Below are 16,550 nucleotides of genomic sequence, written 5' to 3' on the forward strand. Positions count from 1 at the left end.
CCTAGAGCTCTTTTAACATGCTGGAATCCAAACAAAATGTCTTTGATGTTCCTTCTCTTGAAACCACCCCACCGCCTTCTCGAAATCCTCTCCACCAACTCACCCACTCTCTCCTTCCCCCCCATTCTCTTTCATTTTTGTATGACTATTTTACATGTATTTTGCATAATTCCACTCCTAGTTCCCTGGCAGCACCCTGACAGCCTGTAGCTTTCCAGAACGTGCATGGCCATTGGCGTTACTTGTCATTTTTTTTGTCTTAAAAAAACAGCAAGAAAATAATAACACCGGAAAAATTATCTTGCGCCAGCAAGTGGCAATGTGCACAAAGCTCCACACGGCCACACAATGGGGGCTTATGGATAGAGACCTGCCGAATGTCTTTTAGATAAACAGCAATTTACAGCAACACTAGCACAATGGCCCTCGAAACACGTCAATAAAGTTCTCTCTCCGCAGGACATGCGGCACCTCACCAACCCTCTCCAGCTGCGAAGTCTTATCACAAGCACAACAATAACGACAATAATAAAGTCTTCCGGGCGCACGTCTATTTTGTTTCATCTCATTAGGGAAAAGGACGTGCTTGCCATACCACACATCTAATGGGCCATGTTTATGGCTGATTAGTCAGTGAATAGTGGACTAGTCCATCACAGCTGGACTAGTTATAATTGAGCTAGCTAGTTCTCAACGAGCCAACTAGTCAAAACTAGAGGCAATGAGATATCCACAACTATGTGATATCGATACTACTACAGTGCCCTTGGGGCTAGAGAGAAAAGAGGGAGGCTCCTATTCCCAAATAACCTCGAATAGCCAGGCTCATCCACAAGGACGTCCCTTTCAAGACAGGTCTATCTCAACTCCCCTCTCTCAACTCCCTTCAGACAACCACCTCACCCCCACCATATCATCATCACCAGAGAAGAAGATGTCGTCAATGATGGCTCTAGCTCCCCTGGTTAACAGCAGATGTAGGCTGATCTGATGCAGAGTGTCGAGGAAGGCAGGTGTGATAATGAGAGGCCTGCCAAGGCGTGCGCCACACAAATACACGCCAGGCTATTAGGAGTGGGTGGCGATGACGAAGGAGAGAGAGATGGGGGGAAGAGAAAGAGAGGGAGGGTAAGGGAGGGGAGGGGTCTGGCACAGGCAGATGATTAATTCCAGAAAGTGCCCGCGGCCACAGGCTGCCCACCCCATTGCCTCCGTGCGCAGGCTTGGCCATGTGTACCCACCCAGTCCCATTTGTGTAATTCAATTAGTGCGGGCTGGCAGGCCCTGATTGATTTGTTTAGGAGATCAACAAGATGGCTGGCTGTGGTTTAACACCCACTGCAGAACTCGTCCAGGCCTGAGGGTGGCGCAGGAGAGAGAATCTGTATTTTTCATCTCTCCTTGCATGCGTTCTCCTTTTTTTTCTTCTCCAATTCTTCTCATCTCCTTCTCACTCTGCACTGTTACTCTCCACCTCTTCCTTTTTCTCTTTTCAACTCCCTTCTCTCTCATCTGCTTTTCTCGCATAATCCTCTCTGCATTTGTTTAAAGCCACACCTTTGAATACAACAACCAATTCACACTATTGGGGGAAAAAAACAGGTTCCCAACTGTGTTAAGAACAGTGACAACAGTGCTTTCCCAAATCAAAGCGTGCTGGAGAGAGAGAGAGACAGAGCAGTCTGTTTGAGAAAACAGGAGCAAGCAGGGAAAGGTGACAGCGCTGTCCAAATCTGTTGTCCCCTCTCTCACTGTCACTCGGACCACGCTCAATCGCCACCCCAAGGTCATTAGATGTGAGCACACCAGCAGAGGACCCCGAGACGTGATGCCATTGTTTTCGCCATCCATCTGGCGGCTTGTAACGCTCTCATAACACCTGTAATGAACTGCAAGTAGGGCGTCCACTGCTTTTCTTCAGGCCAGCTATGGCATTCTTGCATGACAATAGTGCTGACAGTAGTTAGGCCACAGTTTCGGGGCGCACACGGGGGTAAATAACACGAAACAAGTGGCCGCTATGTATCACGGCATCTGTTGTGGCTTACAGGCACACTAGTGTCTGTAGAGCTAACATCCAGAGATCCCAACTTCATACACCTCAAAACAGTTGGTACAGTCAATCCTCCTTCTTACCCGTGCCACTCCCTTTGGTTCTGCCTACTTCCCACCATCCCTTGTGCTTTGATGCATCCACAAACCACCTGTGTCCCTGTAAATCATCTGGGAGAGGGGGACAGACCCCCACCCCCTCTATCCCTCTGCCATCGCCAACCCAGTTCAGGTCTCTGGGACTGGTTGCAGCAGAGCTCCGACAGTGAGGGAACTGTCCGTTGTGGATCGCTAAATCGCATTATGCAAATGAAAAGTTCATAAGTCACGCTCGGTTTTGTTCCCCACGCGCGCTTTTTAAGGGGACCTTTTCATGCCAGACATTATGGATACGGTTGTTCGCTGGTTTACGGACAAGGTTGTCTTGGTTCAAGGATTTCTCCTTCATGTACTGGGGGATCGTGGTGTAGTTGGATTTTGTTTATTCGTCTACGGGCTCGCTCATGTATGGTAATAAAAAGATAGGTAAAGAGCTTTAACTGACGAATACTAGTATCACTCCTCAAACAAAAAGATGAACTTGTTGATCATAATAACATCCTAACCACCCATCCCTGCCTGCCACTATTGGCCCAATCCCCCGAAATATGAGGTGAAATACTGACAGAGAAATTAGACGTTTACCTACCTGCTTACCGCTGTAAAGGAAGCCATTTTATTTCAAACACAGTTAAGATCACGTTAAAACAATAGAGTACAAAGATCAACCTTTGGGAGATAGTGTGTCAAGTGTGGCCCAGCTGGATGATCAAGGGTATAGGAATAATCCAATGTGGACTTTGAACTTCCATATCAGTCACCGCAGCCATGGTAGCAATAATTTCCCACCATTTCCTGTGCTCCATTCAACCGTCACATCCTCTCCCTTATAGCCTATCATTTGGTTTGGACAATGCATCTCGTATGCTGTTTAATGCAGTGGCCACAGCCATTTTAGAAATGCCCAGTGCCTATTCCCGTACTCCACTTCATGTTCCTAAGCCGCGCCACACTGCAGCAGCAGGGGATGGAAATCAAACGTAATTTATGCGAGTTACTCCGACATTCCAGGAGCGTCTCCTGCCAGGAGTCATAAGGAGGCGGCAGCGGGGCGGAACATTAACATACGTAATGTGGTCATCGCCCCGGCCGCCACTGCAACGGGAGAGGATATCAGGGCTGACGGAGGGGGGGTACAGTTTACCCAGCATTCATTAGCCTGGTAAGATCAACAAATACTTCCCAAAACCCACCCCGCCATCTCCAAACACTTGAAATGTCAGAGGCAAAATCAAACAAACCACCCCTAATAACCCCCCCAACTCCAACGCCAGATTGAAATTGCATCGGTAGTTCTCACATTGAAGGGGTTAACAAACACAGAACACACACAGACACACATGAAATACGCTAAGGATGGAATGAAACACAAAAAGGGAAAAACACAGACACATACACGCATAGACAAAGACACAAAGGACAAAATATGAATGTTAGCTGGACATATAAGAAGGCTTGATTTCTTTGGAGAAGGAGCTCACTCAGTTTAGTCACTTCATTTGAATAGGGGTGGTTAAGTCTGGTTAGATTAGAGGTTAAGGTTCAGTTTTGTTGTTAGTTAAAGTCTTACCTCGGATGGGGGTACCCTCTGGAAGAAGAGATACAAAACGAAGAAGACAACAGTTTAGTTCAAGATTAACATTAGTAGGAGCCAGGAGTTATTTGTTTGGTGAATCGACCAGTTCCTTGCTAATTGGCCGTAATTATCAAAGTGTTTAAGAGTTTCTTGTCAAGGGAACTTTCAAATTCATTAGACTGGAAAGACCTCCCACTGCTGGTCTCACAAAGGAACAGGGATTTAGTATGGCGGGCACACTCTCGTCCCTTATCTCCTCCTCTCCCTCTCTTCTCCTCAGCCATATTAAGGGGGGAACACAATGAGTTCAGAGAGAAGCTTGGGGTCTTGGCGTGTGTGTTTTATCATTGCCACTATTCCCACTGATAAGGCAAGTCGAAATAGGATTGGGCTTAAGTCGACATGCCTGCTAAGATCACGTAAAGCCTTTTCCCAGCTAAGTGACCTTGGGGTGGGAAGCCAAACAGTTGACAGCTCTGTTACTCCTACCAGACTACCCACACTCTGTAGAAGAGAGGCTGGGCAGAGGATAGGAACTGTAATGAGCATTGGGTTTGGCACCTAATTGGGAGGGTAGCGCGGCTCTCCTGGGGTTCTGAGCTGCTACCTAACGTACAGTACGTCCCCCTGGAACAGAGACGTGAGTGGGAAAAGAGAGCCAACCTAACTCCAGTCTTTCTTTCTTACTCTCTTACTATTCTTTTCAGTCTCTGCCGTTGTTTCTCTTTTTACTCGTACAATCTCTTTTTTTTCTTGCTCCTTTTCCTCTCACACTTTCGCCTTCCCTTTCTCTCTTCAATGCTCTTCCTCTTTTTTGTGCCACTCTTGCTACCTCTTTCTCCGGTATCTCTCAATCTCTGGATGAGTCAGAACAGCAGACTGACAGTGTTCTGCCCTGGGCTACCCCCTGAGAGTGCCACCAGGGCGGCGCCAGCCCAGTGGAGGTGCCCTATTTAGTGACCAGGCCTGCGGCACACAGCGCAGGGGTCAAAGGTTAATGCAGCCTGTTGTGGCTGACACCGCAGCCATGGCCTGTGTGCCAGTGTGACTACAGGGAGCTAGAATCCCAGACACAAAAACAACCCTCTGTCTTTCATAGCTGGTCACTACAGAGAAGCTAAGTGTGAGGCGAGACTATGCTGTAAGGAAGCCACCGCAATGTTGGAACCACAGACGTGATTTATAATGGCTTCTGTTTTAGGGCTACTGTTCCTGCTCTGGGTACAGAGTGCTCCTTTGTTCTTCCAGCAGTGGGGAGGTTTGAGTGTTGAGCTTGGATGTTTTGCATGGTTTTCGATTCTCCATGGATGTTACAGTCCCAGAAATATATCACTTGCAGGTTCCTCGAAAATCTGGCAAAACATTTAATCCTTTTAAAATGCTCATATAAGAGATATCCAACAACACAGAAAGGGGGACAGGGTTTGGGTATGTTAAGTTGTTAGAGTTAGAGTTTAAGGGTAGCAGGAAGCTTGTGGATTTATTTGTTCTCCGGTGAAGTCAGAACTTTAGTTAGGAGTAAGAAGTTACTAGTTCAGGTTTGGTTAGGTGAGGGTTAGGTTTGGTTAAGGTTAGGTTTGGTTAGGTTAGGTTAGGTTAAGGTTAATAAAGTATGTTTGTGAAGCAAGGATTGTCAACTGTGGATCCTGAGTAAAAAAGAGGGGATAGGAAGATTTAACAAATGAGTGCATAGAAAATTAGTTGTGAAGTTCAAAGCGATTTGGTCTGAAAGAAACATCAAAACCTACAATGTAATTATCATTTTCACAGAACATATCTGAAAGTAAAGAAAAGGGAGCACAAAGGAAACAGGGAAATAAAAAGACTAACTATAAGGTTTATCCTTCTCTCAGAGCCTAAGTGAAGGAATGACTTGTTAATCACTGAAAATTAGGAAAAATCGAAAATGTCAGTGCTCAAGAGACTAACTATGCATTTACAATGCCAATGCATATGTAAATTGAACACCGAAGGGCTCTGGTTGAGCTTGACCACTAAGGACGATGAAAATCAGTCTGTGTGCGTGGCACCAATCCAGATCCCACTGTACTATTACAGTATATAAACTCAAGTCATAAACTCTGATTTTTAAGCTCCGGTGAACTGTGGCTAGATCGGCTTAAGGTGAGAGGGACTTAAATGTACCTTAACGGCCAATGACCTTCTGTGCAATAGCCAGCAGTGGCATCATTGACTCTGCATAATGCCTCAAACCGTGTGTGTAAAATCCTACATGTGGAGCAAAAAAAGGATTGTTGTGGATGTGGCTAGGTGTCCAGAGGCAATGCCAATCAGGACACCTAGCCCATCTTGGTTGGAGTGGAAAGAGGTGTGGGGTGCGGTGGGCTGGTTGGGCCAAGTGCCAGGGTTTGACCCCCCCGGATGTCTGGATGACCTTTTCGTGTCCATGGAGATCCCTCTGGGCTCCTGGCACCCTGGATGTTACAACACCTGGTCGCCACCACATCTGTACATCTGTCTGACCGAATCATGCCAGCTCCTACTGTTCTATCCCTGCCCATGGATGATGTTCTGTGATGTTTAGTGCATCTGTGCTTGCCCACCATTTGTATCAATGATGTGTGTATGCACATTAGTTCTTCAGCATGTGTATGTGCGTGTGTGTGTAGAAAAAAGTCCACAGCAGGCTTGTAGCGCCGAACCGTCCAGTATCTTGGGGCGAGATTCAGGTCATATGCCAAACCTGTCACATGTCAAAACCATTGCTTCAAAGAGACTGAATAGAGACCTCATTCTTTAAGAATATGTACGCATCCCACGTTACTCTCGCTCTCTCTTTCTCTCCCTCGCTTCTCTCTCGCTAATCTGCCCAGCCTGACAAGGCCAGCGAGGGCCTGGGGTCGGGAGCCATGGGGACGGGAGAGAAATGTCAGGCCTCCTTCACACCTCCGGAGGAACTCACCTCGGGGATTCCGCATGCAAATATCACAGCTCTGCCAGCACAGCAGTCAGCACTGTCTCCAGAGGCTCAACACTACACGAGCTGCGTCCAAATGCAGCTCGTGTTTTTTATCTGGCTATACCGCCATCTTTTTAAGATGTGGGGTGCACATGGTAAACACAGTGGCTTGTGATACTGGGATGGTAGTGTGTGTTTGTGAGGGACGGGGGTAAGAGTAAGCTGCTGAACGCTCAGTACCCCCCACCCCCACCCCCCAATCCACATTGTGGGACCCATCAATCCCAGAATCGCCCCTGGGTCAAGTCTGCCTGCAGCTAAATCAAGTGACTACAGCAACAGCCAACCAGCAACCAGGTCACGCAAAGGCAAAAAAAGACAGCCCTTATTCAGGAAGTTTAACCACCATGGGAACTTTTCCAACTTTTGTCCTCGGCTTTTAAAAATGCATGTCTCCAAGGGCACTGCCGGCAGTGTCAGGAGTGCTGTACACACACCTGGATACGTTCCCATATATCACTGACGAAGAGATGCCTGGCACCAAAACGAAAAGTTAATGAATGCCTCGGCTTCAAACAAATGGAGAGAGGCATGGCGTACTCGGCGGAGAAGAAAGCACCAACCTCCGAACTTCACTGAACAAAGATGGAATCCGAAACGCATCTCTCACACCTCAAGAGAGAAACAATATTGAAGTATTTCTTCTACCTTGAGCGTTTGAAGCGTCTGCTCCGTTCCTTTTGAAAAGGGGAATTAAAGATGAGAGTTCAGCTGCTTGACTGGAAATGATCGCAGCTGAGGGGGTTTGGGTGCGCAGGCCTTTGCTCATCAGCATAAATTCAGCTTGCTGGTGGACTGGGGTCTCCAGTAACAACAGCAGGCCATCTTCAACAGAGTCGTGCCCCAAAGCTATCATCGCTAGAATAGGCCTTTATACCAGACAACTGGGCATGAATTTGAAACGCCCTTTAATTTGCCCCAAAGTATAATAGAGTTATATAAAACGCAGGCCTCTGATAAAATCAGAAGTGTAGAAATGTTGTAAAAAACCAACACAAAAAGAAAAGGGCTACAAAGCTTTAGTTTGAGTTTTAACAGACAGTGGGGGAGTACTGGGCAGCAGCAAAAGTATTTCTTGAGAAAATATTTGGCTCAGAAGGGAAGGTCGAGCTGGCCACAGCGTGGGGGCTGGAAGGTTCAGCCACACAACGCTCCTGCAACGCCCCCAAAACCTGGAAAAAACTCCAATTCACCCCGTCACCACTAGACTTTCCAAACCTTTTTAGACAGGGTCACTGAAGCCCTCGACTGTGTGCTTTCTCATGTGTGTGTGTGTGTTGGTGGGACAAATGTAATATTTGTCTATCCCTAAAACACTGGATTTTTAGGTCATCTTAATATGTTTATACTAGTACACTCATCTCATTGTCCTACACCTCAGTAACACAGTCAAACCTCTACACCACAGTATTTGGAACTGTCTACATAGAACCATATGACAGAGGTGGTGGGAGTAGCTTGGCCAACATAGTACTGTTTTTAAGTAGAGGGTGAGAAGTGTGTGTGGGACACACAAACACACACCCCACCCAGGTTCCTGTCCTTGTTTCACCTTTCTACTCAAATCTGGGAGCCAAAGACGGTTCACATTCGTGGGAGGGAATAGAGAAAAAGTCAAAAAGAGAGGGTAGGAAAAGGACAGAGAGAAGAAGATGGGGAGGAAGAAGGTGGAGGAGAGGACGTGGGGCATGCATTTTAAAAGTAGTTCAAATGCCATCTGCTTCGGGGACAGTGGGGGGGGGCTTGTGGACTTAGACACTTACCAAAGGCTTCTGGAAATTATAAGGGGAACAGAAAAACAAACAGAAAGAAGGAAAAACAGAATAATTAATTTTACGGTTTGGTTTTACTCCGGGAGTAGTACCACATAGAGTTCTGGAATGACACTGTTTAGGTGGGTCTTTTATTACCCGAGAAGGCAAATATTAACATTTTTCACACAAAATGTCATATTCACACAGGCATTCAGGTAGTAAAGATGTTAGCATTGAGTAAATGTAGCTTGTGTGTAAAACTGTGCCGTACTTAAAATCTAAAATGTTAAAATTGTATTTGATTATATTTAATTGAATTATTCTGGCTTTATTACGTAGGGTTGTTACTTGACAAAATCTAATTTGCCAAATGCCTTATTCATTGTCAAATGCCAGGAGGTAAAAAATCTGTGATGCATATCAGGGACAAAGTATTAACCAATGTATTTGTACGTGCTTATAAAATAGGAATACATTTTTACATTTTAGACACTTTAATTATCGAACAGTGTTCAACTTCAGGTTCGAGAATTAGTTATTTGGTTGAATTAGTTATTTTGTTGTCCCTTTTGTTCTTGTTATTGTTAAGTGGTGAGAACTGTTGTGGGTCAGCTGAAGGTCAAATGGAGGTTGTTGAAGTCTGCATGATGTGTACTCAGAGTGACACGTCATCGTTTCAACAGACAGACAGACATAACACACAGAGAGATACAGCGAGGCAATCCGCACTGAGTGCAAAAAGCAGACATGCACAGAAAAGTGAAGACGTTGTCAAACAGAGAGACAAGTGAGAGACGCAAACATGGGGTAGATGTGTACAATATCAGACAGCTCATAAGACGAAAATACTGTACCAACCCACCGCACCCACCTTTCCCTGAAACTCTTTGAGCCTCAAGTGAGCAAAAAGGTGCAAAACACACAAACATCTCAGGATGTCAAGCCTAATCACGTTTCAGTATGCATGTTTGTCCGTAAAATCAAAAAATGAGGCTTAATGAATATGCCTCCTATGGTTAGAGCCCAGGAAGAGCCCTGACCGTGTGCTAAAACGAGCTCTAGACCCTAAACATTAACATAAGTTAAGTCAAAAAACTTGCTTCCTAGGAATCCCCTACAGTGGACTGCTGTCCTCAGATAGGGAAGTCAAGAGCATTTTGCACACAACCTCGGCACTCCAAAGCACTCGGCGAGCTCCTGATACCCCCGCAGGGTAAACCCTGTCCGCTAACACCAAGACACGGAGCACTCGGAAAGTTGTACAACATCATCTAAGTGAGCTAACACTTTCTTTTGACACCATGGGATTTCTTGTGGTGAAATTGAAGTGTATATTTTCAGCTGCAACTTCTTGCGGGCCAAAGGTCATAGAAAACAGGCATTTGTTGTTTGCTACATTTCTTAGAGTCAAAGGTCCATAAAAACGTCAGTTTTCTATTTCGGTCATATCTAGCCAGCCTTAAAATTGGATACAAATCAAGTGTTTTTGTGTGCAGTTCGCAGTGATCATAAATAGGGCAAGAACTCGATTGCAACAGACTCTTTATTTAGTGTTGTCCACCCTTTTACATGAGCAGCTGCAAATCAAATGGGATGCACCGGATTTTTCTGATGGTGACAAATCATCGACCCACAATATCTACCCCCTGTTGCCTGGGGCCGCTCTTGGGCTGTCATTTAATTAGGTATATAATTATACTTTTTATTTACTGGGTCTCTCAATAAAGTTTAATCAACGGGAGCACGTCTTACAGTCTTGTGGGGGTGACATCTCGACCAAGCCTCTCTGTCTCTCTCTATGACACATTTCTGAGTCCTAGTGAATCCTTTTTGAGTGGGTCCTGCCCTCAATCAGAGGTATTGAACAGTATCAAGCGAAAATCATCCTGCCAGTCATCGCGTATCAATCATACCGTTTCGACTCATAACTGAATCGCGTGCGCTCCTCTTTTTTTGTACCATTTCAAAATCCTTCAAAATTAAATCGGGGCAGCTGAAGGTGTAGCTAAGCGACAGGACATAGAAAGTCAAGCAGAATAAGAGGGCAGCAAAAAAAGTGCATCACTTCCTTACCTGAGCGCAGCTGTTTGATTCGCCCGTTACTTGCGTTGGGGTCTATGGGCAGGAAGTCCTTGAACCAGGTGATTTCTGGATCGGGGTTGCCGCTGGCAGCGCAAAGCATGGTGGCCGTCCGTGTGCGCTCCACCACTTTGAGCTGGGGACCCATGTCTATGTTGGGGAATCCTGTCGGGAGCAAGTCCTCTGTAGAGGGGACAAAGGAAAGAGTCATGGTTATTAATATTGGTTAAATGAATTGACTCGATACATCGCTAATGCAGTAGCACTACTGCATAGTGAGTCTAAGTAAGAGTACCAAATGGCTATCGTTTATCAACACTCTTAGGTAGTTGGTTAAAGCAATAAATGTCCTGCTTTAATGTGACTAATTCAAATGGAGGCTGTGTTCCATGCGAGTCACAAGATGGATCACTGTACCCATTCTAACACAGCTTAATGAGCATACCTCTACTTACACATAGGGAAGAGAATGGCATGAAGGATATTTCAAAATAAAAAAACAATACTTCCTTAAATATCATGATTGTATAACCTGATGACAGATCAGCACCCTAACTGTATCCTCTAATATGCTTTATCACGGGCCTAAAGGACAGTGGCCATTCACGCTTCAGTCACCGAATATCCTAATCTGAACAACGGCAGACAGCTACACCTCTAGAGTTTGAGAGTACGCTCGGCGCAGAGACAGATCAACTCCGATAAACCAATAGAGCATATTCGGATCATAATTGATAAACCCACAAAACGACCCTCCTCTGAGGCCCAAGAAGTCACGGCCTTACTTACCAGGGGACGTGAGACACTGGAAACCGGCTCCCGAGGAGGGAAAAAGCAAACCTGACCGGCAAATGTTTTGTAATCCCAGAAACATCTGCCTCCTACTTCCTCATTCTAAATGGGTATATTGGGCTGAGCCAATCTGAGGAGACGCGGCAACCCACACAAACACAGCTGACCAATTAGAATACAGAATACCCAGCCTGAATTTCAAGTACCTGTGAGTGAGTATTCAAACAAATATAAACAACAGCTTGTGGCCGTTGTGTACCACCAAGCCCAAACCAACCACACTCCAGGACACAACAACACTCAAGGCTACGATTAGAGAAGTGCCTTGTCTATCACCACTGGTCTTTCCATAAACAAACACGAGTAATGCTAGTCAAAGCGCACTTTCCAACAGGGAGGGAACACATACAGCACTAGCAGGCTAATTAGTCATTCAGTTGTTGTACACTGTGGCAATTTAGCAATTACTGTAGTACTTGGTCATGCACGCTGAACCAATTTAGCGCTATCAAGCAACGAGGGGCTAGTTAGAGGTTCATAACTAGCAGTGCATTTAATGCTAAGTGTTATTAGAATGGGGGAATCTCCCATTGTTGCTAGTCTTCTGGACATGGGCTCTGGAGCGTCTTCATGCCTGACCTCTACTCAGAAGAGCTGAGTTGTGACTCACGGTTGGGCATTGAGAACCTGGGACTACCCCCTGCGGTGTAATATGCATCAGACGCCTCCGGCTACTGAGCCAGCTGCGAAGGAAAAACATCGCCAACCTTACAGCAGAGGTAATCTCTTATCGTCAGAGTACGGACAATGACCTCACATGAACTGCCAGGCATCATGACGGGCATGTCGACTCCTGGAGACCGCTTGATTGAGGAAATAAGGCCAGTCGGTTTAGTTTGAGTCACGGAGAGAAGAGTGGTACAAGCAGGGGTAAGCAGCTCGCCGGGGAGAATAAGAGAGAGAGAGATTATCTGAGAGGAAGAGAGAGAATGAGAGAAAAAGTGAGGTTTGAGAGAAAGAGAGCGAAGAAACGTGAGAAACAGACAGAGATAGAAAGCATGAGCGAGAGGCCTCTAAAGTAGGCCCCCTCACAGACTTCCAAGCACGGGTACTGACACCAGCAGAGCAGACTAAATATTTCAGTATTTGGTTCAAAAGAATGAGAGGCATTTGTGCTGTTTTAGGCTCCATGCCGAATCTTCTCCATCGATTATTAACGAAAGCTGATGTATGATCTCTTTGTACTGCGGTTCCCCTGAGGGCCGAACGCTGCAGCGAGCCTGTATTTCATCCCACACTTGAAGACGGGACAGAGCTGTGTGAGTCTCCCTTACTCTCTCTCTCTACTAGTCCCTCTGTGACATCAATGTACTATGTGTCAGACGCGTTAAGAGTTGTGGGACTACGCCACCCCCTCCGGTTATACTGGCAGGACAGACCTGTGTTTTCCCCCACAAGAGGCAGGCTATGCTGTCCCACTTCTCCAGGAGGCTCTCGGAGATGTGTGACGTTGAGCATCCATCCACGCTTTACATCCCATTAAGTTCGCCCTCAACGGCCTGGAAGTGGGAGAGCAACTCCTCTAACCACATCTAGTAGTAAACGAAGCCGCGAGAACATATGATGAGTAATTTGGTTTGAGTATAATTCAATTGGGCGAGTGATGCAGGGTTCAGTGCAGAGATGTCTAGAGGAGCTCGGAGTGGCGGAGGGTGGGTAAAGGAACGGACGAGCAGTCGGACAACAAAAAGTGCTGGAGTGGAGGAATCGCAGAGCAATTACACTATCATTACCCGCCGTTCCCAGATCGGAGACAGCAGCCTAAATATCCCCCTCCTTGGTAAATACCATGCGGAAGCGATTAGCTTCCCCAGGAATGGTGTTGGATACAATCTCCCCTGCCGATAGAACCTGCCATGCAGGAATAAATAAATCACTGTTTAAAAAAAAGAATGTTAGTTCAGGGTCAGCCAGCCTGAGAGAGGGAAAAGAAAAGACAGAAAGAGAGAGAGAGAGAGAGAGAGAGAGAGAGAGAGGGAGAGCAGACAATGACGAGAGTTGATTGTACCCAGAGTTTCTCCGAGGGCGCCCTAGGACTGGCATCGATTATATTTGTGTATGACTGGTGTTCTCCGCAATGACAACTCTCCGGAACAAATCAAATCAGCCTTGCTGCGACCCGATCGGTCAGTTGCGAAGACATTGTTTAATTCGCCAGAAGGGTGTCCGAACGCTCATCGCTCGTCATCATGCGTTCGTCAGTCACGCTGCGACTGGATTTTTACACAGGTAGCAAGTACACCCCCGCCTGGGTCAGCTCCGCAGTCCTGGCATTGCCTGTTTATGTTTTAGGGCTACGGCTAATGCACTAACCCCCACACCTATCCTTAAATGGAGATATTTCAAATGAACCTTATCCATTACACTAAAAATATCTCCGATCACTCAGCGGTTACATTGGCGTTCGCAGGAGAGGGGGGACGTTGAAAGCATACTTTACCCAGCATGCAAACCAGTTGTCGCCCCCATAGTTGTAGAGGGCTTTTGTTTACTGTCGCTTTTAGAAAACACGTGTCCCATTGATGCTTGAAATTGGCAGTGCCTTGCAATTACGTGTTGGTGCTCTTGCAGAGGAATTGGTATCTGGGCAGCTTAGTCTGACCCTGGCCATCCTCAGAGGCTGTGCGTCTGAAAGTGGTGTCATTATGACGATCACAATGTTGGATTACATATGTTATCTACGCCATCCAACAGCTGGCTGAGGACCCACAAAGTGGCGGCGCAAAGCAGGGACGGTGCTCATTATCCGTAATTGTCTTTAATTGTGCTGCGCTCTTTAACGTTATTACGCAAGAGACAGGTGCAAAGCCTTTAATCTGATAGGTAAGCCTAGCAACCGCATGATGACACTACATCTGTGGACTCTCGCCTGCTGTCATGTCCCCTTTCTCGTTTCCTGCGAGCTACGGCCCACATGAGATGGTCATCTTGAGATGGAGTTTTTACACCCAAATAAATCCCGTTACTAAGGTTAAAATCATTCCACTTCTCCTGACCTGGACTTGTGAATCAGAGCGGACAGGTGTAAAATGCAACTTGATAGAGTAGCTATTGAAGCAAATGATGGCACCCTTTCTGATAGGCTGGCATCAAAACTCCATCTATTATCATCCCGAAAGGGGTTGGGGAAAAAAGCACTTTCCCAGCACAGCCAGGGACTGCAGCAAATGCCATCGGTGAACCTCCATCCCCCGCACTTATTACTCATATTATTATTTTCACTTACCGAAATGATTTAATTTCATCAGTGGCATAATCAGGTTAACTGATTACCCCTCGCCACAGCCAGCAATGGGGCTTTAGAAAAGGCTGTACATTAATATCACAGAGAGACTGTGGAGGTAGAGAGGAAGAGGGAGGGATGAGTGCTGGGGCTGCAGAGACAGACAGACAGACAGACAGACAGACAGACAGACAGACAGACAGACAGACAGACAGACAGACAGACAGACAGACAGACAGACAGACAGACAGACAGACAGACAGACAGAGAGAGAGAGAGAGAGAGAGAGAGAGAGAGAGAGAGAGAGAGAGAGAGAAAAAAAAAGCCTCAGTATTACCATAGCCTTTGAATAAATAGACATTTAACTATTCTGCAGCCCCAGCTGTTCGGACTCCGGAGATGGACAACTGAAGATCAACACAAGAGGAAAAGATTGACAGAGTGTGAGTTAAAAGAGCGACCTTAATCAGGCTAGCTAGCTAAGTTCAAATTTGTTAGTTAGCTTACTAACTAGCGCCAACTGTTTACGGGTGGTAACCATAGCAACAAGGTCACTGAAGCAGGCTAGGGAGAAGGGTCCATCTGCAGACCGCATTTACTACATGCCGCTCCCACTACATGCTGTGCTCACTATGCGTCACTTACTACATGCCGTGCCCACTGCCATTGAAGCTGCTAGCTAGCTAGGACACCGGCACACAGTCCTTTAGACTTGATTATTGACAATCTTGATTACTATTATTATTATTTTAATTATATTGCAAATGAATAACTTAATTTCCAAAGTACGCTGTGGCAATATGTACTTTGTTACATAATGCCAATAAAGCAATTTTAATTTAATGTAATTCAATTTAGAAAGAGAGAAAGAAAGGGGAAAGCGGGATACCTAGTCAGATGAACAACTGAATGTATTAAACTGAAATGTGCCTTCCGCATTTAACCCAACCCCTCTGAATCAGAGAAGTACTGGGGCCTCCCGTAATCGACATCAACGTCTTCGGCGCCCGGGGAACAGTGGAGAGAGAGAGAGAGAGAGAGCGAGAGAGGGTCGGCTGGTGAGGCTGAAGATTGTTTGTGGGGTAAAGGTAGGGGGATGGCAGAAGCGGGCACAGTGGGAAGCCAGGTCTTTCAGGGGGTCCTGGGTAACGTCATTTTTGGCTGCGCCTGTGTCAGCATGGACCGCCACAAGGGGAGAGAAGCAGCATAGGAAAACGAATCACGGCCTCTTCATTGTGCTCCCTTTCGGACTCCAATCTCAGGTAGATAATGGGTATTATGCAGCATGCGCTCAACCTCTCCTTCCCAGTGCACTGCATTTTCACAGTCTGCGTGCTCTGAGAGGTGACCGGCACCTATTGGTATTCTTCATGCTTACCGCGGGACCAAGAGCAGAATTTACATCCAAATCTCAAAACGGAGAAAAAGGTTTGGAGCCGCTCCAGATTGCAGTTGAACGTGTTTGCCGGGTCAGCTTTTTGAACATAACGGTTGCAGGGGTGACCCAGTGTGTCTGTTTGAGGAGAGCGGTTTACGCTTCCATTCTGATGGACTGTCTGTGGCCTCAGCGGCTTCTCAACTCTTGTGCTCGTCAATTAAACAGTTCCCTCACTGCGAAGATAACTTTCCTCTGGCATATGAAGCGGTGCTGTGAGTGTTCCACAGACACTGTCCAGATCCCTGTAAACCCAGCGTACAACCTTATTAGGCCGCACTTGTAAAGCTATCATCGCAACTGGCCAAACTGCAAGTAGCCTTTGCCACAAGCAGTGTGTTCCAACCACTGTAACGGCAGCCCAGTAGCAGTTTTTTTTCTTCCCGAGAGCCACGTCCAATAACAACCACAGCTATAGCCTCTGGGGCTACACATTTGTCACGTCTGAAGCCTAAATGTGGACTTGTTTCAGTGAATGCTATTGGGTGCCGGAGAAGTGA

The 16,550-nt window shown here is 46.4% G+C and overlaps 1 protein-coding gene across 1 annotated transcript in view; it reads right to left on the bottom strand.

Annotated features, from left to right (window-relative positions):
- LOC120054616 (receptor-type tyrosine-protein phosphatase S-like) overlaps positions 1 to 16,550 on the bottom strand; it is a 201,671-nt gene that overhangs the window by 97,290 nt on the left and 87,831 nt on the right. Inside the window, exons 5-7 of the mRNA XM_039002094.1 lie at positions 10,535 to 10,723; positions 8,471 to 8,479; positions 3,722 to 3,739 (exon numbers count right to left, since the gene is read on the bottom strand). Of these exons, the coding sequence (XP_038858022.1) occupies positions 3,722 to 3,739; positions 8,471 to 8,479; positions 10,535 to 10,723 (216 nt within the window). The remainder of the gene's footprint in view (positions 1 to 3,721; positions 3,740 to 8,470; positions 8,480 to 10,534; positions 10,724 to 16,550) is intronic.

Source organism: Salvelinus namaycush, chromosome 10 (genome assembly GCF_016432855.1).
Source record: "Salvelinus namaycush isolate Seneca chromosome 10, SaNama_1.0, whole genome shotgun sequence".
In the NCBI taxonomy this organism is placed as follows: Eukaryota; Metazoa; Chordata; class Actinopteri; order Salmoniformes; family Salmonidae; genus Salvelinus; species Salvelinus namaycush.